General features: G+C 36.7%; 1 protein-coding gene across 2 annotated transcripts in view; it reads left to right on the top strand.

Annotated features, from left to right (window-relative positions):
* Positions 1 to 560: 560 nt before the first annotated feature.
* LOC149541168 (histone deacetylase 19-like) overlaps positions 561 to 17,074 on the top strand; it is a 45,378-nt gene continuing 28,864 nt past the window's right edge. The window contains exons 1-7 of one of the 2 annotated variants that reach the window (XM_089802171.1): positions 561 to 873; positions 972 to 1,631; positions 5,283 to 5,723; positions 5,832 to 5,974; positions 6,089 to 6,179; positions 6,289 to 6,416; positions 6,767 to 6,842. In XM_089802171.1, the coding sequence (XP_089658297.1) occupies positions 1,104 to 1,631; positions 5,283 to 5,723; positions 5,832 to 5,974; positions 6,089 to 6,179; positions 6,289 to 6,416; positions 6,767 to 6,842 (1,407 nt within the window). In that variant the 5' untranslated portion in view covers positions 561 to 873; positions 972 to 1,103. Of the gene's footprint in view, positions 1,632 to 5,282; positions 5,724 to 5,831; positions 5,975 to 6,088; positions 6,180 to 6,288; positions 6,417 to 6,747; positions 6,843 to 17,074 lie in introns of both variants that reach the window. The other variant, XR_016356485.1, reaches the window with a different exon arrangement.

The following is a 17,074-nucleotide window of genomic DNA, read 5'->3' as shown; positions in this document are numbered from 1 at the left end:
GAGATAAAAGTAACAAACAATGCCCAAGACAAAATTTTTTTTTGAAACATATTTTAAAAAAGACATAAAAAATCTTAACAAGAATCTTAAATTAATAAATGAACTCTCAAAATACATTTGATATAATGACAAAATCTAAATAAATACTATCATACACTTTTACAATAAAAAATTACTTAAAAACTAAAAATAAAAATTATAATACCAAAATTACAAATTTATAAGATATTTTTTTTCTCTTACCTTATATTTTATAATTAAATAAATATATTTTATAATTAAATACATAAAATATGTTAATTATAGACCACCCATCCAAAAAAATCACCAAAAAAAATAAAAAATAAAAAATATAATACCAAAATTTTAAATTTATAAGATAGTTTTTTTTCCTCTTACTCTATAATAGTTTTTTTTCCTCGTACTCTATATTTTATAATTAAATACATAAAATATGTTAATTATAGACCACCCATCCTAAATATAAGAGACAATCCTATTTTAAACTAGGAAACCTCCTCTTACCCTGAATGAAAGATGCACAAATCAATGAACTCAACACTATAATTTTGCATTTCACGCTGGAGAACTTTAAACCAATATTGATCCGATCTATATATATAGAGGGATATGCCTTTTATTTTACTAATTTTGGAATAGCATGGAACATATTATGGCCTCCTCATGGTTGGACGTTTCATATGATTTATTTTAAATCTGGCAAGAACTTAGAAGAACTCAATCCAGCTTAGCTAAGAAATCAATGGGAAAACACTGCCTGCCACATGCGTTGAGGAAAGGCCTATGCTATGGAGACTTGAGTTTCCATGTCTCTTTCGGATCTCTCGTAATTGCAGATAAACAGTTCATAAGGTTTATCAAATACCCATTTGCACAAGCTCATTAAGTTCATGCTTTGAGACTCTTTTTTCTTTATCTGTTATCGCTGCTGACCCCCTTTATTTATCTAGATTGGAATCTACACTTTGTCAAGTGGGTGTTGTAATTTTTTGCATTTAGCCGAGTGGGTGCTGCAGTTTTGCTTAAATTGTAGCTCTTCCATTTGAGTTCAGAGGCTGTAAAGCCTCTGTATTTGACTAGAGATGGATGAATCAGGAAATGCATTGAAATCTGGTCCAGATGGACATAAGAGGAAGGTTTCGTATTTTTATGATTCAGACATTGGGAACTATTATTACAGCCAGGGTCATCCCATGAAGCCTCACAGAATCAGAATGGCGCACAACCTAATTTTGAACTATGGGCTACATGAGAATATGGAAATCTGCCGGCCGAATCTATTACAGAGCAAGGAGCTCAGGGTATTCCACGCAGATGATTACATCTCATTTCTTCAGTCTGTCACGCCCGAGACCCAGCACGAGCAGCTCAGGCAGCTGAAGAGATTCAATGTGGGAGAGGACTGTCCCGTGTTTGACGGGTTGTATAACTTCTGTCAGACTTATGCAGGGGGCTCCGTCGGAGCGGCAGTTAAACTAAATAACAGGGATGCAGATATAACCATTAATTGGGCTGGTGGTCTCCACCATGCTAAAAAGTGTGAGGCATCTGGGTTCTGCTATGTCAATGATATTGTCTTGGCCATTCTTGAGCTTCTGAAGGTGCATCAAGTAAGTACTCATATGTATTTTTGATCGTTTTTTAGGCAAATTTATAAGATTCTTATCTCGCTTTAATGTTTTTTCAAAATCAAACAAGTACTTGGTAGACTTTTTGTGTTCTGTACAACTCTCTCACGGTTTTAGGATCTAAGTAATCCTTGGCATGGCCCGACTTCCCAAATTGCTTGTTGTGGGATTATGCATTCTACGAGGTTCTGTGCACACCTTTAAAATACCAAGTGGATGGCAAAATGGAATATTAGTATACATGAATGCCTAGATAACATTGATGGAATAAAAAAGTTTACAAAAGAAAAACTCAGGAGCCTCATATGGACAAATCAAAATGGGCGCAAAAAAGAATATTATATTAGAGAATTTAATCCAATGAGAGATCTTGAAGAGAAGGCATAAATAGGAGCTAATATCAGCTGGAAAGCCAAAATGATCGTAACCCAACTTAGAACAAGCTCACATCAGTTGAGTTGTGAAACCGAGAGATGGATGATTCCAAAAGAGGAATGTGAAGAGAGAGTCTGTTTATTTTGTAGCATAGGAATGGTGGAAATAGAGTGACATTTGATCATAGACTGCCCAGCCTACAACAACATCTGCTCCAGCTATGGTGATATTCTAGAAACAGGCAACCTAGATACTCTTTTTGAGGAAACACAGCTTGGCAGGTCAGCAAACTTAGTGGTCAATATTCACTGTCGAAGATTAAATTTAAGGAAACAACTACAAGAGAACTAAGATTCCAGGTGTTGGTCGTCTCTAGGTGGTCCTATAGGCTGCTTGGGCCTCATGGACATTATTAAAATCATTCATTCATATCATATGCTTCTGTTTTTTCCTACCTAAGATGGTTCTTTGGTTATATATATTTGATTCGGTTTTATTTTAATCATAGAGTCTGACATTGAGGTCATATGTTACTCATTTTGAATATACACCATTATCAATACTGCAAAACCTCACATGTCCATGCTTGAACCTGGATAACTCACACATTAAATACGCGTTTAGTGATGGTTTTGAAACAATGTTTTCTTTTATTGATTGCCACTAGTTTGTCTTTTTCCTTTCACATGTTATTTTGTTGCAGGTAAGATTTTTCTGATTTTGGGCTTTTGAGTCCCAGGGCTGAAAATGCTAGGCAGTCAGCATTTGTCAGGTGCCCAAGTTTAGACAATGGGTGATTCAATAAAAAATGGCATAATGGTCCCGATGATGAGGCACAGGTTTATACTGCAGATGAAGTAATTTCTTGGTGTGTATAATATTTAGCTATATTCACTAGTTAACAGTAGCTGAATTGTCAGCTTCTGTTTGCCACATTCACAAGGAACTGGCAGGTTTGGACATGGGAGTAGGGATTGGAGTATCATTTTTAGAATTAGGGTACACAGGTATATGTTACATGTTATATGCATGATATCTATGCTACCCAAATCTGCATTAGTTTTTTTCGGCAATGAGCTGCCTTTAAGGCACTGTGTGGTATGCTTGTTGAACATTCTTAGGATCTGCAAGTCACTCTAGAATGTACCCCATAATTAGCACACCACAAACTCAATTCATGTCTTCTGGAGTTATGGGATGCCTTATTGCGGTGGTTGTGGAGGGGAGTGGAGAAGGAGAGGGGCAAAAATTTGAATGTGTGTTGAACCCACAACAGTGTCTCCTACATTACAATTACGCTACAACCCCTTGATGTGCCATATTTTTGATCTACAATTTTTCATGTTTAAATGGTTGAGACATGGCTCTAGGTGCAGTTTTCTATTGTAAGAGATGTGCATTGATTTATCAGGATGACCCGCTTGCTAGAACCCTTTCTTGCAGTAGGGAGGCATCAACTGCATCTCTGTCTGTCTGTCAGATGAATGCCCTTCTTTAGATTGTGTAGTCCCATGTAGTGTGTTGGGGTAAATTGGGTTATGTATACCATTTAAGCTTTAAGACTGCCCTTTATCTGGCTTTCTAGCTACTGCCTGCCTATCATATGTTTTTGTATAGCTATTTATCAGGTAGATCTAATATGAGGGTCACTGCTGGAGAAACAGGTCACAGAAACCCTCCAGCGTAATGCTATGGTACATGTGCCCTTGATTTTACTCGCTGCCTTTCTGTTTGCATGATCAACTCACATGATTGTAACTCTTTTTTGTCTTATTGGTTATCCAAAGGTCAATGGCAGTTTTGGAACATCGCTACCAGATCTTGATTCTTGGCATGGTTCTATATTTTTCAAAATTATTAAATTGGTCTGATCTGGTCCATAAATAAACTTTCTTTTTGAACTAAATCCAGAACTTCTAATCTGGTAGCTATGGTATTTGTCCCTTTAATCCATAAACAGGGTGGATGGTCTATTCCTTTTCTTATGAACACGAATCTCAAATGTCAACATTTGATTGATCTCTGTTCTCGGAAAACAACTAGATAAAAGCAGTTTTAAAAGTCCTAAAAATGAAGCTTTTAAGTGCATAACAGAATGGTGGAAGATGTTAACAGTATCTTCATGTCATAGAGGTATCAATTATGAGAGTATTGCTAGGAGACATGCGAATGTTTCCAAAAGTCCAACTGTTGAATAGAAATAACTCCCTTCATTGGCTGCACTGCTGTCTTCTCCACAGATGAGCAACATGTCTGACAATGATTGAATGCATCCCCTGCACTCTTTTCTGATACTAAGTTCGGCCACAGTGGAACCCTTTTTTCTAACTGATATGAAGTTCCCCAGGTGTTCTAATCACCGAGGGAGCTTCTGTTCATGTCTTTCAGAAATATACCATTGTTTCTTATGCAATCTGAGTCTTTTTCGAAGTCCCAAGAAAGTGAGTCTTGTCTTAAGTTTAGTTCATTTTTAAAGATTTCAAGAAAATGTATTGGTGGGGTTGTTAGTCCTTCAAACCAACATACTGATTTATTTTTACATCAGTAGTATTTTAATTTTCAAAAACAACAAACAGCTCTTGTTTCTGTCAAAGCTCAAATCCTTAATGGTTAGTTGGTTCTTTCTTTGTTTTTTGAAAAACCATGTATCTTATATTGCACCATGGTACAATTAGATTTTGCCCTTATATGCCTTCTTTCCCAGACACACGTGAGTGAGGCCTAAATGTATGCTTTGACACGAAACTAAAGGGTTTATTTCTTCTAAAAATAAGCCCATCATTGGTGAAATTTGAGTGACTTTCTCAGATTTATTGTCAACTTTCTCTCCTTGCCTCCAACTGAATTTTGGGAGCATTGATGTTAAGGGCTTCAGAAAAAAATAGTTACTTTATGACAGAATTGTCCAGGGGCCAACATACAGCAGTGCTCATGTTCTTTACCCCAGAGTGGCAGTTCACTATGTCTGCAATGGAATGGACATGATTTATCATTTTCTTCGACGATTGCATTACTTCTATCCCTTTGGGGATCTCCGACACTTGTGGCCTGTATATCCATGGAGAAATAACTGTCCTTTTTTTTAATTAGAGTTCTTTTTGATGTTGCCTTTGCTCTATCTCCATGTAAGTGAAGTTTATAGGCACATAAATCTTGTTTAAGCAATAAACTGTCTGTATGTAATTGAATTGGGCATTAGTTTTTTAATCAATTGGGACTGCACGACTCTAATTATTGTAGTTGTTTTCAACGTGACAGCGAGTGCTTTATATTGATATTGATATACATCATGGGGATGGTGTTGAGGAGGCTTTCTACACTACAGACAGGGTTATGTCAGTATCTTTTCATAAGTTTGGTGACTATTTTCCTGGTACAGGCCACCTTAGAGATATAGGGTATGGGAAAGGAAAGTATTATTCATTGAATGTCCCATTAAATGATGGAATTGATGATGAGAGTTACAAGAATCTTTTTAGACCTATCATTCAGAAAGTCATGGAAGTATATCAACCAGAAGCAGTTGTCTTACAATGTGGGGCAGATTCACTGTCAGGTGATAGGCTGGGATGCTTTAATTTGTCAATAAGAGGACATGCAGATTGTGTTCGGTTTCTTCGATCATTCAATGTTCCATTAATGCTTGTTGGAGGTGGGGGTTACACAATCCGCAATGTTGCCCGTTGTTGGTGTTATGAGGTATATATTCTTTTCGTGCTGTTAGAGATACTTAAATTGTTTTGAATATCTATTCTTCTTTATGAATTTCGTTCCTTCTAAATGGATGTTTCAACTTTCTTGATATAGACTGCAGTTGCTGTGGGTATTGAGCCCCAAGACAAATTGCCTTATAATGACTATTATGAATATTTTGGGCCAGACTATACTCTCCATGTTGCTCCAAGTAATATGGAGAACCAGAACTCAACTAAGGAATTGGCAAAAATAAGGTATATGTGCTAATAAGCATTTCAGCGAAAAAGAGTTTTTATTTGAAGTTCAAGATATTAAAAAATTTCCAATAACATCACGTAAAGTATTTTTACCATTGAATTTGTGTTTAGGAATACTTTGTTGGAACAGTTGAATAAAATTCAGCATGTTCCTAGCGTACCATTTCAGGAAAGGCCTCCAGACACCAAATTTCCTGAGGAGGTGACAATCTTTTAAAAAAAAAAAAATTGTCTGCATTAAAAGCTGCTTTCTTTTATTACTTAAATTGTCTATAATTAGTGTTGCTCACTCCAATTCTAAATGGTAGCAGGAGGAAGACGACTATGAAAAGCGATCTAAGGGTCAGCGATGGGATGGGGAATATTATGGTTCAGAATCTGAAGAAGATCAGAAACCTCGCAATCGTGATATAGAGGCCACTGAGAAACCTTCACTGAGGCATGCAACCATATAGCACTCTGAAGTTTATGCACTGGTCTACAAAGACATGTTAAATTTCTTGCTAGATTGCTAAGGAATTGTGGAAAACAATCATATTGTTTGGAATTGCATGTGATTGACAGTAAAGGAGTTGAAATATATTTGTTAATGTTTTCACTTTTGCATGTCATTTCTTTATTAACTGCAAATATAATTGATATAATGATACTCACTGTACATCCTTTAACAATAACCCTTATTTTAGTTCCTTGATATATTTTTTGTGATGTTATATCTTTTTGTTTTAGTCCAGTGTCCAATTAATTTTATGTAGTGTTTCTCATTGTAGACTACTGATGTCAATGCAGAAGGTCAACAGTTTCCAACCTTGAACCTGCCAAGAAAATTAAACAAGAAGTTGAAGATGGAGAAGCTGGAATAGCCGTAAGTTCTCAGTGGTTTTGATTTTTCAATTGAAGATAGCTTAGAAACATGGTTCACATATTTAGTTCCTTTCAAGTATTAAAATGAGACTAATACATAGCTCCTTTTGAGCATTAATATTAGAGTAATAATTAGCCCCTTTTGAGCATTAATATTAGACTTTAGAGTGATACTTAGGTTCTTTTGAGCATTAGCATTTGACTAGAGCAACGACTCTAGAAATCAACTATCGAAGCCCAAGAGACATATCTTCAAATTCCTTAAGAGTTACACCCACATGAGAAACAATGGACAACCAAGAGTCGTAATTTAGAATTTCACATTAAATTTTAGTTCAGGGATTTGAACTTGGGGCTTCACAACAAGAACCCAATGCTTAAACTATTTGAGCTCAATCTCTCTGAATCAGTGATTTAGATTTGAATTTTTTCACAACTTTAGGGTCATCTGTTTTTTATGAAATTCTTAATATCAAGATTAGGTTAGTTCGACTTAGTTAACATATGGTATAGTGCTAGAGTTATGTAGGGGCAGGAAACAATTTTTTTGTTAGAGACAGCTTATTATTACATGGTTAGCAAAACCTTCATAGCAACATTACAAAGCCTAGTAATAATTTCAACTTCTTGGAGATATTTCAGATCTGCTTGTACATGTGATGTCTGCCCATTGGTGACTCTCTTGAAGCTGACCTATTGGTGCCTTGCCAAGCTTCTGCCTAGGTTATCTGTACTCAGCTCTGAAACTTGAAATTTTGTACTGTTACTTCAACAACATAAATGTTTATTCTAACTTCTGTTATGTTAGAGAACTTCCTGTCTGTCTAGCACCATCAATTATATCTTTGTAACATGTGTTGGGATAGCTATCATGTTGTACCATTTGTAAATTGTTGCACCGCTGATATTTGTGCTGGTTAAAGGTTCTGTTTGATTGATAGAGGAATGTGATAATTCATTCTTGTATCATGGATGCTGAATTTTCCAGAGGAACTATGCTTGCCAGGGCTGTTAAGCATAACCTGGCAAAAGGTTATTGTTGGATGTGTGCTAAATGGGCTACTGATGAATCATTTTTTGGGCTAGCTATTGTGCTGTACTATTTGTTGGGTTGGCTACCATGTTGTACCATTCGTGAATTGTTTTACTGCTGATATTGTGCTGGTTAGATGTTCTGGTGAACTCATAGAGGAACGTGATCATTCATGCATCTGTTGTGGATGCCGAATATTACTAAGGAACTATGCTTGCCTGAGCTACTAAGCATAACCTAGCAAAAATTATTGTCATTTGAGTGCTATGTGGGCTACCGTTGTGAGAGATGGTTTCTTATTAATCACTGTTTATGATATATTTATCATGAATATTGACTTAGATTTAGTAGTACCATTCTTAAAAATGATATCACACAATGATGCCTTGCAAAAGCACCATATTTGTGTACTTTAAAATAGAGCTCACTTTTTTGAATCTTCAGGGGTTAGGGTTGTACACCTCAACATAATGTAATTGATTTTTTTTCTTGGAATGTTTTCATAAGTGGTCTCATGCATTAAATTTATGCATTGCTTGGCACTGATATAAAGTACTGCCCTTATCTTTCGAATAGGTAGCTTGACACCAAATGGTTTATAAGGCATCACAATTCTTGCTCAAGGGTTTTCAATGGGGTAGCACTGTGAGTGGGCTTGATTATTGGGGGAACTCTATGTTTAGGCTTGTTTGAGGTAGAGTTTTTCCTAGAAAACGTGATCTCTGCAGATGCCCCAGTGCTTCACTTGGTGGGCTTTAACTAGGTGCATTGAATTCCAAGAGTGTTCATCTTTGTGGGAGATGAGTTCTTGTGAAATTATAGAGTCAAAAATTGATTACTTGCCAACTTGCACCACATGTATTTGTGCTCACTTTAGTGTTAATATCCCTCATGTTTGGGCATCATTTGACATGCTTTATGGCCTTTCCTCCAATGGCAAAACTTGAAACATGGAGTGTTAATGAATTTTAGCTTTGGTCAGATTATTCCTCTCAATGAAATCAAATGCATGAGTGGCCTATCGGCCTTGAGCATTTGGTTACTATCCTTCTTCTGTATACTGTTATGATTATGGTTATCAATCATGTATTTATATATATTTAATATTGTATATGTACATTGTTAAATATACATACATACTTGATTGAGTTTGATATAACAATAATTAATCAAGTTGTTGATATCAATTAATATACTGATTAGTTAGTGATCGGTCATGAGACATGTCTCTATGGGAGACATGTCTCTATGGGAGACATGTCTCCTGTAGACATGTCTCTAGTCTCCCGTAGACATGTCTCCACAGTATTATATATATAATGATCTATCCAACTATCTTGCTATGTACATAAATCAATAAGTGCAAAGCAAGATACAGCAGCAATATACCACATTGAATAGTGATTAAAATTTAAAATACCTTTAACCCTTAAATCTGATCAAAACTTTACATGGTATCAGAGCAGGTCAATTCCTGCCTATTGGAGGATTTCCTAGGGAAATGATTTATGTGTGATTTATATGATCTTCTTTGTCTATCAATATAATCTCCGAACTAGATCAAAATAAGATGTCAAGATAGATATTTATTTGGTGATCAGAGTTTTAGAAGCAGATATATTGCAGCACTTAATGATTAAACCAACTATCAAAGGCTTGAATAATTTCAGAATTATTTCGCAGAGACTATAGTTATTCATATTTGCCGAGAGGGGCTGTTTGAGTTGCAATTATCACTTCTGATATATTGTGGCATGAACAATAGTTTACAAGGAGAAATATTAAGTGCTGATCACGTTGAACAGGATCACAGACTGCTTATTAAATGCACATATCTTTTGGGACAGAGTCCCTGAGAGATTGTCAAGAGCATGTAGACGGAGAATTGGATATCGCTGAACCCCTTACAGGAATAAGGGTATTTACTATTGGAAGGAAAGCATATGTTTAATGATATGCATTAAATTACTCAGAGACATCTATCTCAATAAAACAAATCTATACAAGCTGCCTATAAATGCCCATGATTTATTAAGAATAACAGCTATCATCCAGTTTAGAAAGTTCGGAGATTGAGAGACACGATATCAGACAAGTTAGTACATATAATATGGTGGTCGACTTATCAAAGTTAATGTGTATTAACAAAGACAGTGATAACTTTCGTGATTACAAGCAGCAAATAAGAAAAGATTTCAATGTGCATATCCAATGGACATCCGAGTCAGCATAGAAAGAAACAAAACACAACAATCATTGATGTGGAATTGTAGTCTTCACCTCCTTGGCACATTGGCATTATAATACAAATACATTTTATGAAAAGCAGAGTCAGCTTACAATACAACAGTAAATGATTTTTTGGGAAAGCCTGATGAATGACTAGTTATCAAGTTAGACATCAAACAAACAAACAAAAAACCCTGTGATAAAGGATTCTATTGAGCTGCACAAAATTATTACCAGGTGACGATAGTGACTGTTGAAACAGCAATAACGACAAACGTTCAAAGTCTTAATTTGTTTCTCATGCCTTGAAGAATTTGCCGTGTCTGAAGCCATCTATTGAATGTGAAGTTGGTTGTAAAATATATATGTGTCATGTTAAGAATACTCAACAGCTGTCACTCATGAAAATGTATGAAAGACGGGAATGATATGTATAAATCTGGAAATGAATATTTAGACAGTTTATGCAATGATGACGGGAATGAGATTTATGAAGTCAGAATTCTTTGAAGACTATCAAAGGTTGGCATGACTTCCATCATTGTCTTTAGAAACATCACACAGCAATGTGGTGGTTATTGGAGGCATTATATAAAGCTAATCCTTCAGCATGACCATCAGGATTGCATATATATGTGCCAATTCACTTATTGGGCTCCATCTAGTATTGTATTAATATTGATGTTTGTCAGTTTAAATTTAGCAAGACAGGTGAGTTACCAGCTCAAACCGGAAGTTGTTCCTGATGTCTATTTAAAAAAAAAAATGAGAAGCTGTTTCATATACCTGACAACAGATAACTGAAGGTAGTTGGAATGAATTTTCTACTTATGGCTGGTCATTCCAATTTTATATCGGTTTCTTTGTTCAAGTTTCAGTGTGTAAGAGAAACGCCAATATGTGTGAAGATTTTTTTAATGCAATTATACTGGAGAGTATCAAATGACACCAAGAGATATACATAAACATTTTGTGATGAATAATGTTGATGTAGTGTGAAACATGTCTTATGTTTTATGTTTTCATTCCTTAGAAAAATGTTGAAGATAAAGAGTTGTATGCAAAAGGTTCTGAGATTATCAGTGAAAGTTTGATCAATATAAAAGCTGATAGAAAATACTTCTTCTATGATCGGTTATCTCTAGAAAGTATACTGTTCAGTTCGCAGGCATAACACAGGGAGTTGAAAGTTCGACTACAAGAGATAAATATTTTTATGATTATACCTTTTGATCATAAATTTGGTGCAGTTAATTCATGGTATAACATTGGGATAGAAAACCTTGTATGCTTCTATCATTGGTATTTCCCTTCGAGATAGTGTTATGAACTATTAGAAATATCTCTCTAAAATGCTTTCAAGATGGATCAAGAAACATAAGAGGTTGCATTCAAGGGAGAAATAACTTGATGTGTGAAGTCATGGGACTGACTTGATGACTGAAAATGTTACTTCGAAAAGGAGGAAATAACATTCAGAGGAAGTTTGGCATCTATCAAAGGTAAACTTAGAAGTCAAGAGGTTGATCCATGTACTTGCTTCAGAAGGGAGCCACATTAGCATGGATATTTGATGTAGCCAAACTTGGGGATAAATCCATTGTTTATTACATTCACTTATCTTACTATAGAATTAGACAAGTGCATTTGCGTATGGGAAATTGCTCTTGCGAACAATGTTGTTATAATTGAACTAATAAATTGTGTGCCCGATGTCAAGTCTCTTGGAACAAGATATTTTCCATGGTTGGAGTATATGAATGGTTCATGCCTTCATGACATAGGTAGTAGCTTAACGATCTACATCGATTAACATCGGATGATATTGATTCAAAGGGAGTACATCATGTCGAGATTGATTCTCTAACACTCAGTTGAGGCACATTATCACTAATGAACAAACAACATAGATTCTCACCAAGCTTCATGCTAGAGAGAAGTTCGTGTACTTTCGAGATAAGCTCGTTACATTGGAGGATGAAGCCTTAGCTAAGAAGGAATTTTAGCATCAACGATCCATTAATTGTATCTTTATACGTCCTTCCCTTTGATAGAAAAGTTTGAGGTGAAAGTCCTTGTTTACACCCTCTGGGAATAAGTCATGATGGATCCACCCTCTGATATGTTTCATGGTGGATGTCATGTGTGTAAGTCTGTGACTTAATTGGTTCAATGATTAATGGACCCCTATTAACATCATTAAGAGGTGGCAATCTCACAATGATGAACACTTGTACATCTTACCTGTTAGGAATAAGGTGTCTCAACCTTGTATAATTCCTATTCTTATTATTTGTTGTATTTCTTGCAAATAATGTTGATGTGTCGACATCTTGAATTGTGTGTAAGGAGATCATGACTAAAACGGTTATATTTTATCGGAGAATGGTAAAACCCTAATACGGTTTACCTTTTGGGAGTAGCCCTAAAGTGAAGCGCATGTTATAAGCGTTTTTAGGGTTGCGAAGAGATGCAATGCGAAAAAGGTGTATTGTTGGTACTGCGAGTAGCTACTGGAGTCTTCGGTTGTTGATGTTGAACTTGCATTGCAAGTGTATTGTAACCTCGTGTTGAAGATAATACATTGTGCAGGTTTCGAAGGGGTGGGGTTGTTTTACCGAAAGGTTTTTCCCCACCGGCAAATCCTTGTGTTATGTGTTCCTTTCTCTGTCTATTTTCTGTATGTATGTTTGGCTGCAATATTGTTGTTTACATGATATTGAATCCGTAAGTGTAGAAGATTTTAATAGGATTTGCATCATACTTTCCTTATGAGATTAGTGTAGGAAGCTGTTTCCGCACCTGAGTTTCCTTACAAGTGGTATCAGAGCTTGATCAACTTTTGATCCTAGTTGTTGGGTAAGGTTTTTTGAGCTAATCTCAAGTTGAGTGGGAGTCTTGTGCAGAGCATCCTGAATCTTATTTGCAGATTGAGATGGCGAGTTCATCATATGGAAGAATGGAGGTGGAGAAATTTAATGTTACTAATTTTGAGTTGTGGAAACTCAAGATGGAAGACATGTTGGAAGATCGTGACCTATGGGAAGCGACTACAAGCGCTACAAGACCAGCAACTATAGCTCAAGCAGATTGGGATATCAAAGACCGTAAAGCTAAGGATCTCATAAGACTCTGTTTAACCGATGCAGTCCTTCTGAATGTTCTAGATGAGAAAACCGCATATAGTTTGTGGGAGAGACTTGGGGCCGTGTATCAGGCCAAATCTTTGGTGAACAAGTTGTTCTTGAGGAAGAAGTTGTATTCTCTACGAATGGAGGAAGGTGGATCCTTAACGGATCATTTAAATGCATTTAATTTGCTGGCTGCACAGTTGACATGAGCTGGTGTCAAGTTAGAGGAGGAGGATCGTTGCTACACACTTTTGTGTTCTTTACCGGATTCATGGGACCATCTTGTGATGGCTCTTGGAAGCACATTAGTCACCTTCAAAATGGATGATGTGGTGTCTTCGCTGCTATCAGAGGAGATGCGGAGAAAGGCTTCTATTTCGGAAAAAGAAGCCCTTGCTGTTCGTGGGAGATCCACGGAAAGAGGGAAGAAAAATGACAATAAGTCTGACAATAAGGGTAGATCCAAATCCTGTGGGAAGTCAAAGACTTCCAATAAGTCCAAGGCAAAATGTTGGAACTATGATAAGACTGGGCACTTCCGTAAAGACTATAAAGAGCCTAAGAAGAAGAAGAAAGCCTCAGATTTTGGTTCTGAAAAATCTCAAGAAGATGGCAATGCATTCATCATAGCTTTGGCAACCCTTGCATCTGATGATGTGTGGTTGGTTGACTCGGGTGCATCTTTTCACATGACCTCTCATTGAAACTGGTTCTCAAAATATGAAGAGTTCGATGGTGGAAAGGTGTACTTGGGTGATGATTCTCACCTAAAGATAGTTGGACGCGGAAGGGTCACTATCAAATTTCCTGATGGACGAGTAAAGGGAATCAATGGAGTTATGCACATTCCAGGTTTGGCACGAAACCTATTATCTGTAAGTATGCTGAATGATGTAGGTGTGCAAGTTGTTTTTTCTAAAGATGGATGTAAGATGATGAGAGGAGCTATGGTGCTTGCTAAGGGTACTAGGAGAGGTACTTTGTTTCAGCTTGATGCACACATTTCTCAGTGTAATAGTTCTTCTGTTTCAAAGAAGAGAGTAGCTATCACTTCATCCCCACCATCTGAACGAGCAGTAAAGAAGACTGTGGTTAGTGGTTATGATGGTAGTGCAACAAGTGTACCTAAGGGTGCAAACACTTTGGAAGGAAAGCTTCTTGCAGAAAAGACAATGTTGTGGCATTTGAGATTTGGTCACATTGGTGAGAAGGGTCTCAGAACTTTGAAAAATAAAAATTTCGTTGAGGGGTTAAATGATTGCAATCTTGAGTTCGACTTCTGTGAACACTGTGTATATGGTAAACAAAATCGTGTTTAGTTTTACTCTAGTTCTCACAAATCTTCTGATGTTTTGGATCTTATTCATTCTGATGTATTTGGTCCTGTAAAAGTTCCTTCAATCTCCAAGTCTGTATTTTTTGTATCTTTCATAGATGATTACAGTAGAAGGACATGGATTTATTTCCTTAAAAGTAAGACAAGTCTTTAGTCGATTCAAGGAATTTAAAGCCCTTGTAGAGAATCAGACTAGTAAGAAGATTAAGTGTGTGAGAACTGACAATGGTGGTGAGTTTTGCTCAGCAGAGTTTGAACAGTTCTGTAAAGAACAAGGTATCAAGAGGCATAAGACAATTCCGTATACCCCACAACAAAATGGAGTTGCAGAGAGAATGAACAGGACATTGATGGAGAAGGCTAGGAGTATGCTTAGTGGAGCTGGTTTAGAAAAAAGGTTTTGGGCCGAAGCTGTGGCCACTGCTTGCTATCTGATTAACAGATCTCCTACATTAGCTCTTGTTGGTCAGACACCCATGGAGGTGTGGTCTGGTAAGAAGACTTCAGTTAGACATCTTCGTGTTTTTGGTTGTGAAGCTTATGCACATGTTCCAATGGAGAAAAGATCTAAGTTGGAAAACAAAGCTGTTAAATGTATTTTCATCGGGTACAGTGCTGGTGTGAAAGGATACAAGCTTTGGGATCCTGTGACTAGTAAGGTGTTGTATAGTAGAAATCTTATTTTTAGAGAGCTAACATCTTCTCCTATTGTGCTACAACCAGATGAAAAAGAAAAGGAAAAAGATGTTATTTAGTTGCCTCTTACCCCTGAGAAGACTGAACAGAGAGATCATGTTGGGTTTAATGATGAGGAGAGCTCTTGCAGCTCTGATAGTTCAAAAGAAGAGGAAGAACAACGTCAACCTCAGTCCTTGAGGAGATCCACGAGAGAAAGAAAGCAACCAGAAAGGTTTGGTTATTCAATGTTAGATTCCAGTTGTGCTTTTGCTTTGATTACTAACACTGATGAGCCTAGATCTGTGAAAGAGGCTTTGGGCATGGAAGATGCAGGTTCCTGGATTGAGGCTATGGATGATGAGATGGCTTCATTAGAGAAAAACAAAACATGGGACCTTGTACCTTTGCCTAAAGGGAGAAAATCTGTTGGCTGTAAATGGGTGTTCAAGAAGAAATTCTGTGCAGATGGCAGTGTTGAAAGGTACAAAGCTAGATTGGTTGCAAAGGGGTATTCACAGGTAGAGGGAATAGATTATGGTGAAATATTCTCTCCTGTTGCAAAGTTGAGATCCATTAGATTTCTGTTCTCTTGCTGCATCGTATGATTTAGAGATAGAACAGATGGATGTGAAGACAGCTTTCCTTCATGGTGATTTGGAGGAAGAGATTTATATGTCACAGCCTGAGCACTACATTGTTAAAGGTAAAGAATCCTTAGTTTGCAGATTAAAGAAATCTCTATATGGTTTGAAGCAATCTCCTAGGATGTGGTACCTTAAGTTTGATGCCTTTGTGTTGTCAATTGGATTTGTAAGATCAAAATCAGATCATTGTGTTTATTTCAGAATTGAAAATGATCGCCTTCTTATTGTTGCATTATATGTTGATGATATGTTGCTATTTGGGAAGGGTAAGGGTATGATTTCTGATTTTAAATCTCAGTTGTCAGCACAGTTTGAGATGAAAGATCTTGGGGCAGCTAGGTACATCTTGGGTATGGAAATCAGTAGAGACAGGTCTAACAGAAAACTTTGGTTGAGTTAGAGTAAGTATGTGAAGTCTGTGTTGGACAGGTTCAGCATGGCAGATTGTAGACCACTATGTGTTCCTATTCCTATGTAATGGGCACCCCTGGATGTCCCAAAAAACTAAACCAATTTGCTGAAAGGAATTTTGTTAAACAGTTTGCATTCAACCTCTTATTTCTCCGTTTAATGTTTTAAACCCCTTATAACTCCGGAAATCAAACGTTTATTTGTTTGTTGTGTTTTGTGCATGGAATTGGTATCATACAACATAAACAAGAAAGAAACTACAATAATATGCAAAGTGGAAATGAACTGCTGCTAATAAAATGTTATTTTCAGAATTCATAAAACCAAATACATGGCAGATTTATCAACTCACTAATTACTTCAGCAGTATTGACATAATACTCCAGCCCATGCTTTCTAACTTGCTGCTACAATGCTTTGTCCTTCAATCTGTCCACTACCTTCGTAATATCATTCCCTCAAAGCGGCATAAGCGTCGAAAAAGTAGTGAAGAAGATATGAGCAAAATACCAAATCTGCCTGTAGTTGGAAATGCAACTAAATTGCCTGATAATGAAGCCAATAACAAAGAATTCCAAAGGCCAAACCCCAAGGGAATGATGTCTAGAATGTTACAAGAGAGGATAGACGTCCTCAAATGCCAAGAACGGAGCTGCAACTCACACACCAATTTCTTCTCATATTCAACCTCGCTAATGAAGCCACAAATGCTTCCTTTTATTCTATTTCCAAGGGTCCGCTCAACTCATATGGGCAATGTGGGATAAAAGA

The sequence above is a fragment of the Cupressus sempervirens genome, chromosome 9 (genome assembly GCF_028749045.1).
Source record: "Cupressus sempervirens isolate cs-2001-9-10 chromosome 9, ASM2874904v1, whole genome shotgun sequence".
In the NCBI taxonomy this organism is placed as follows: Eukaryota; Viridiplantae; Streptophyta; class Pinopsida; order Cupressales; family Cupressaceae; genus Cupressus; species Cupressus sempervirens.
Note: the sequence above shows the minus strand (reverse complement) of the source record. Positions and strands in the feature narration are given on the sequence as shown.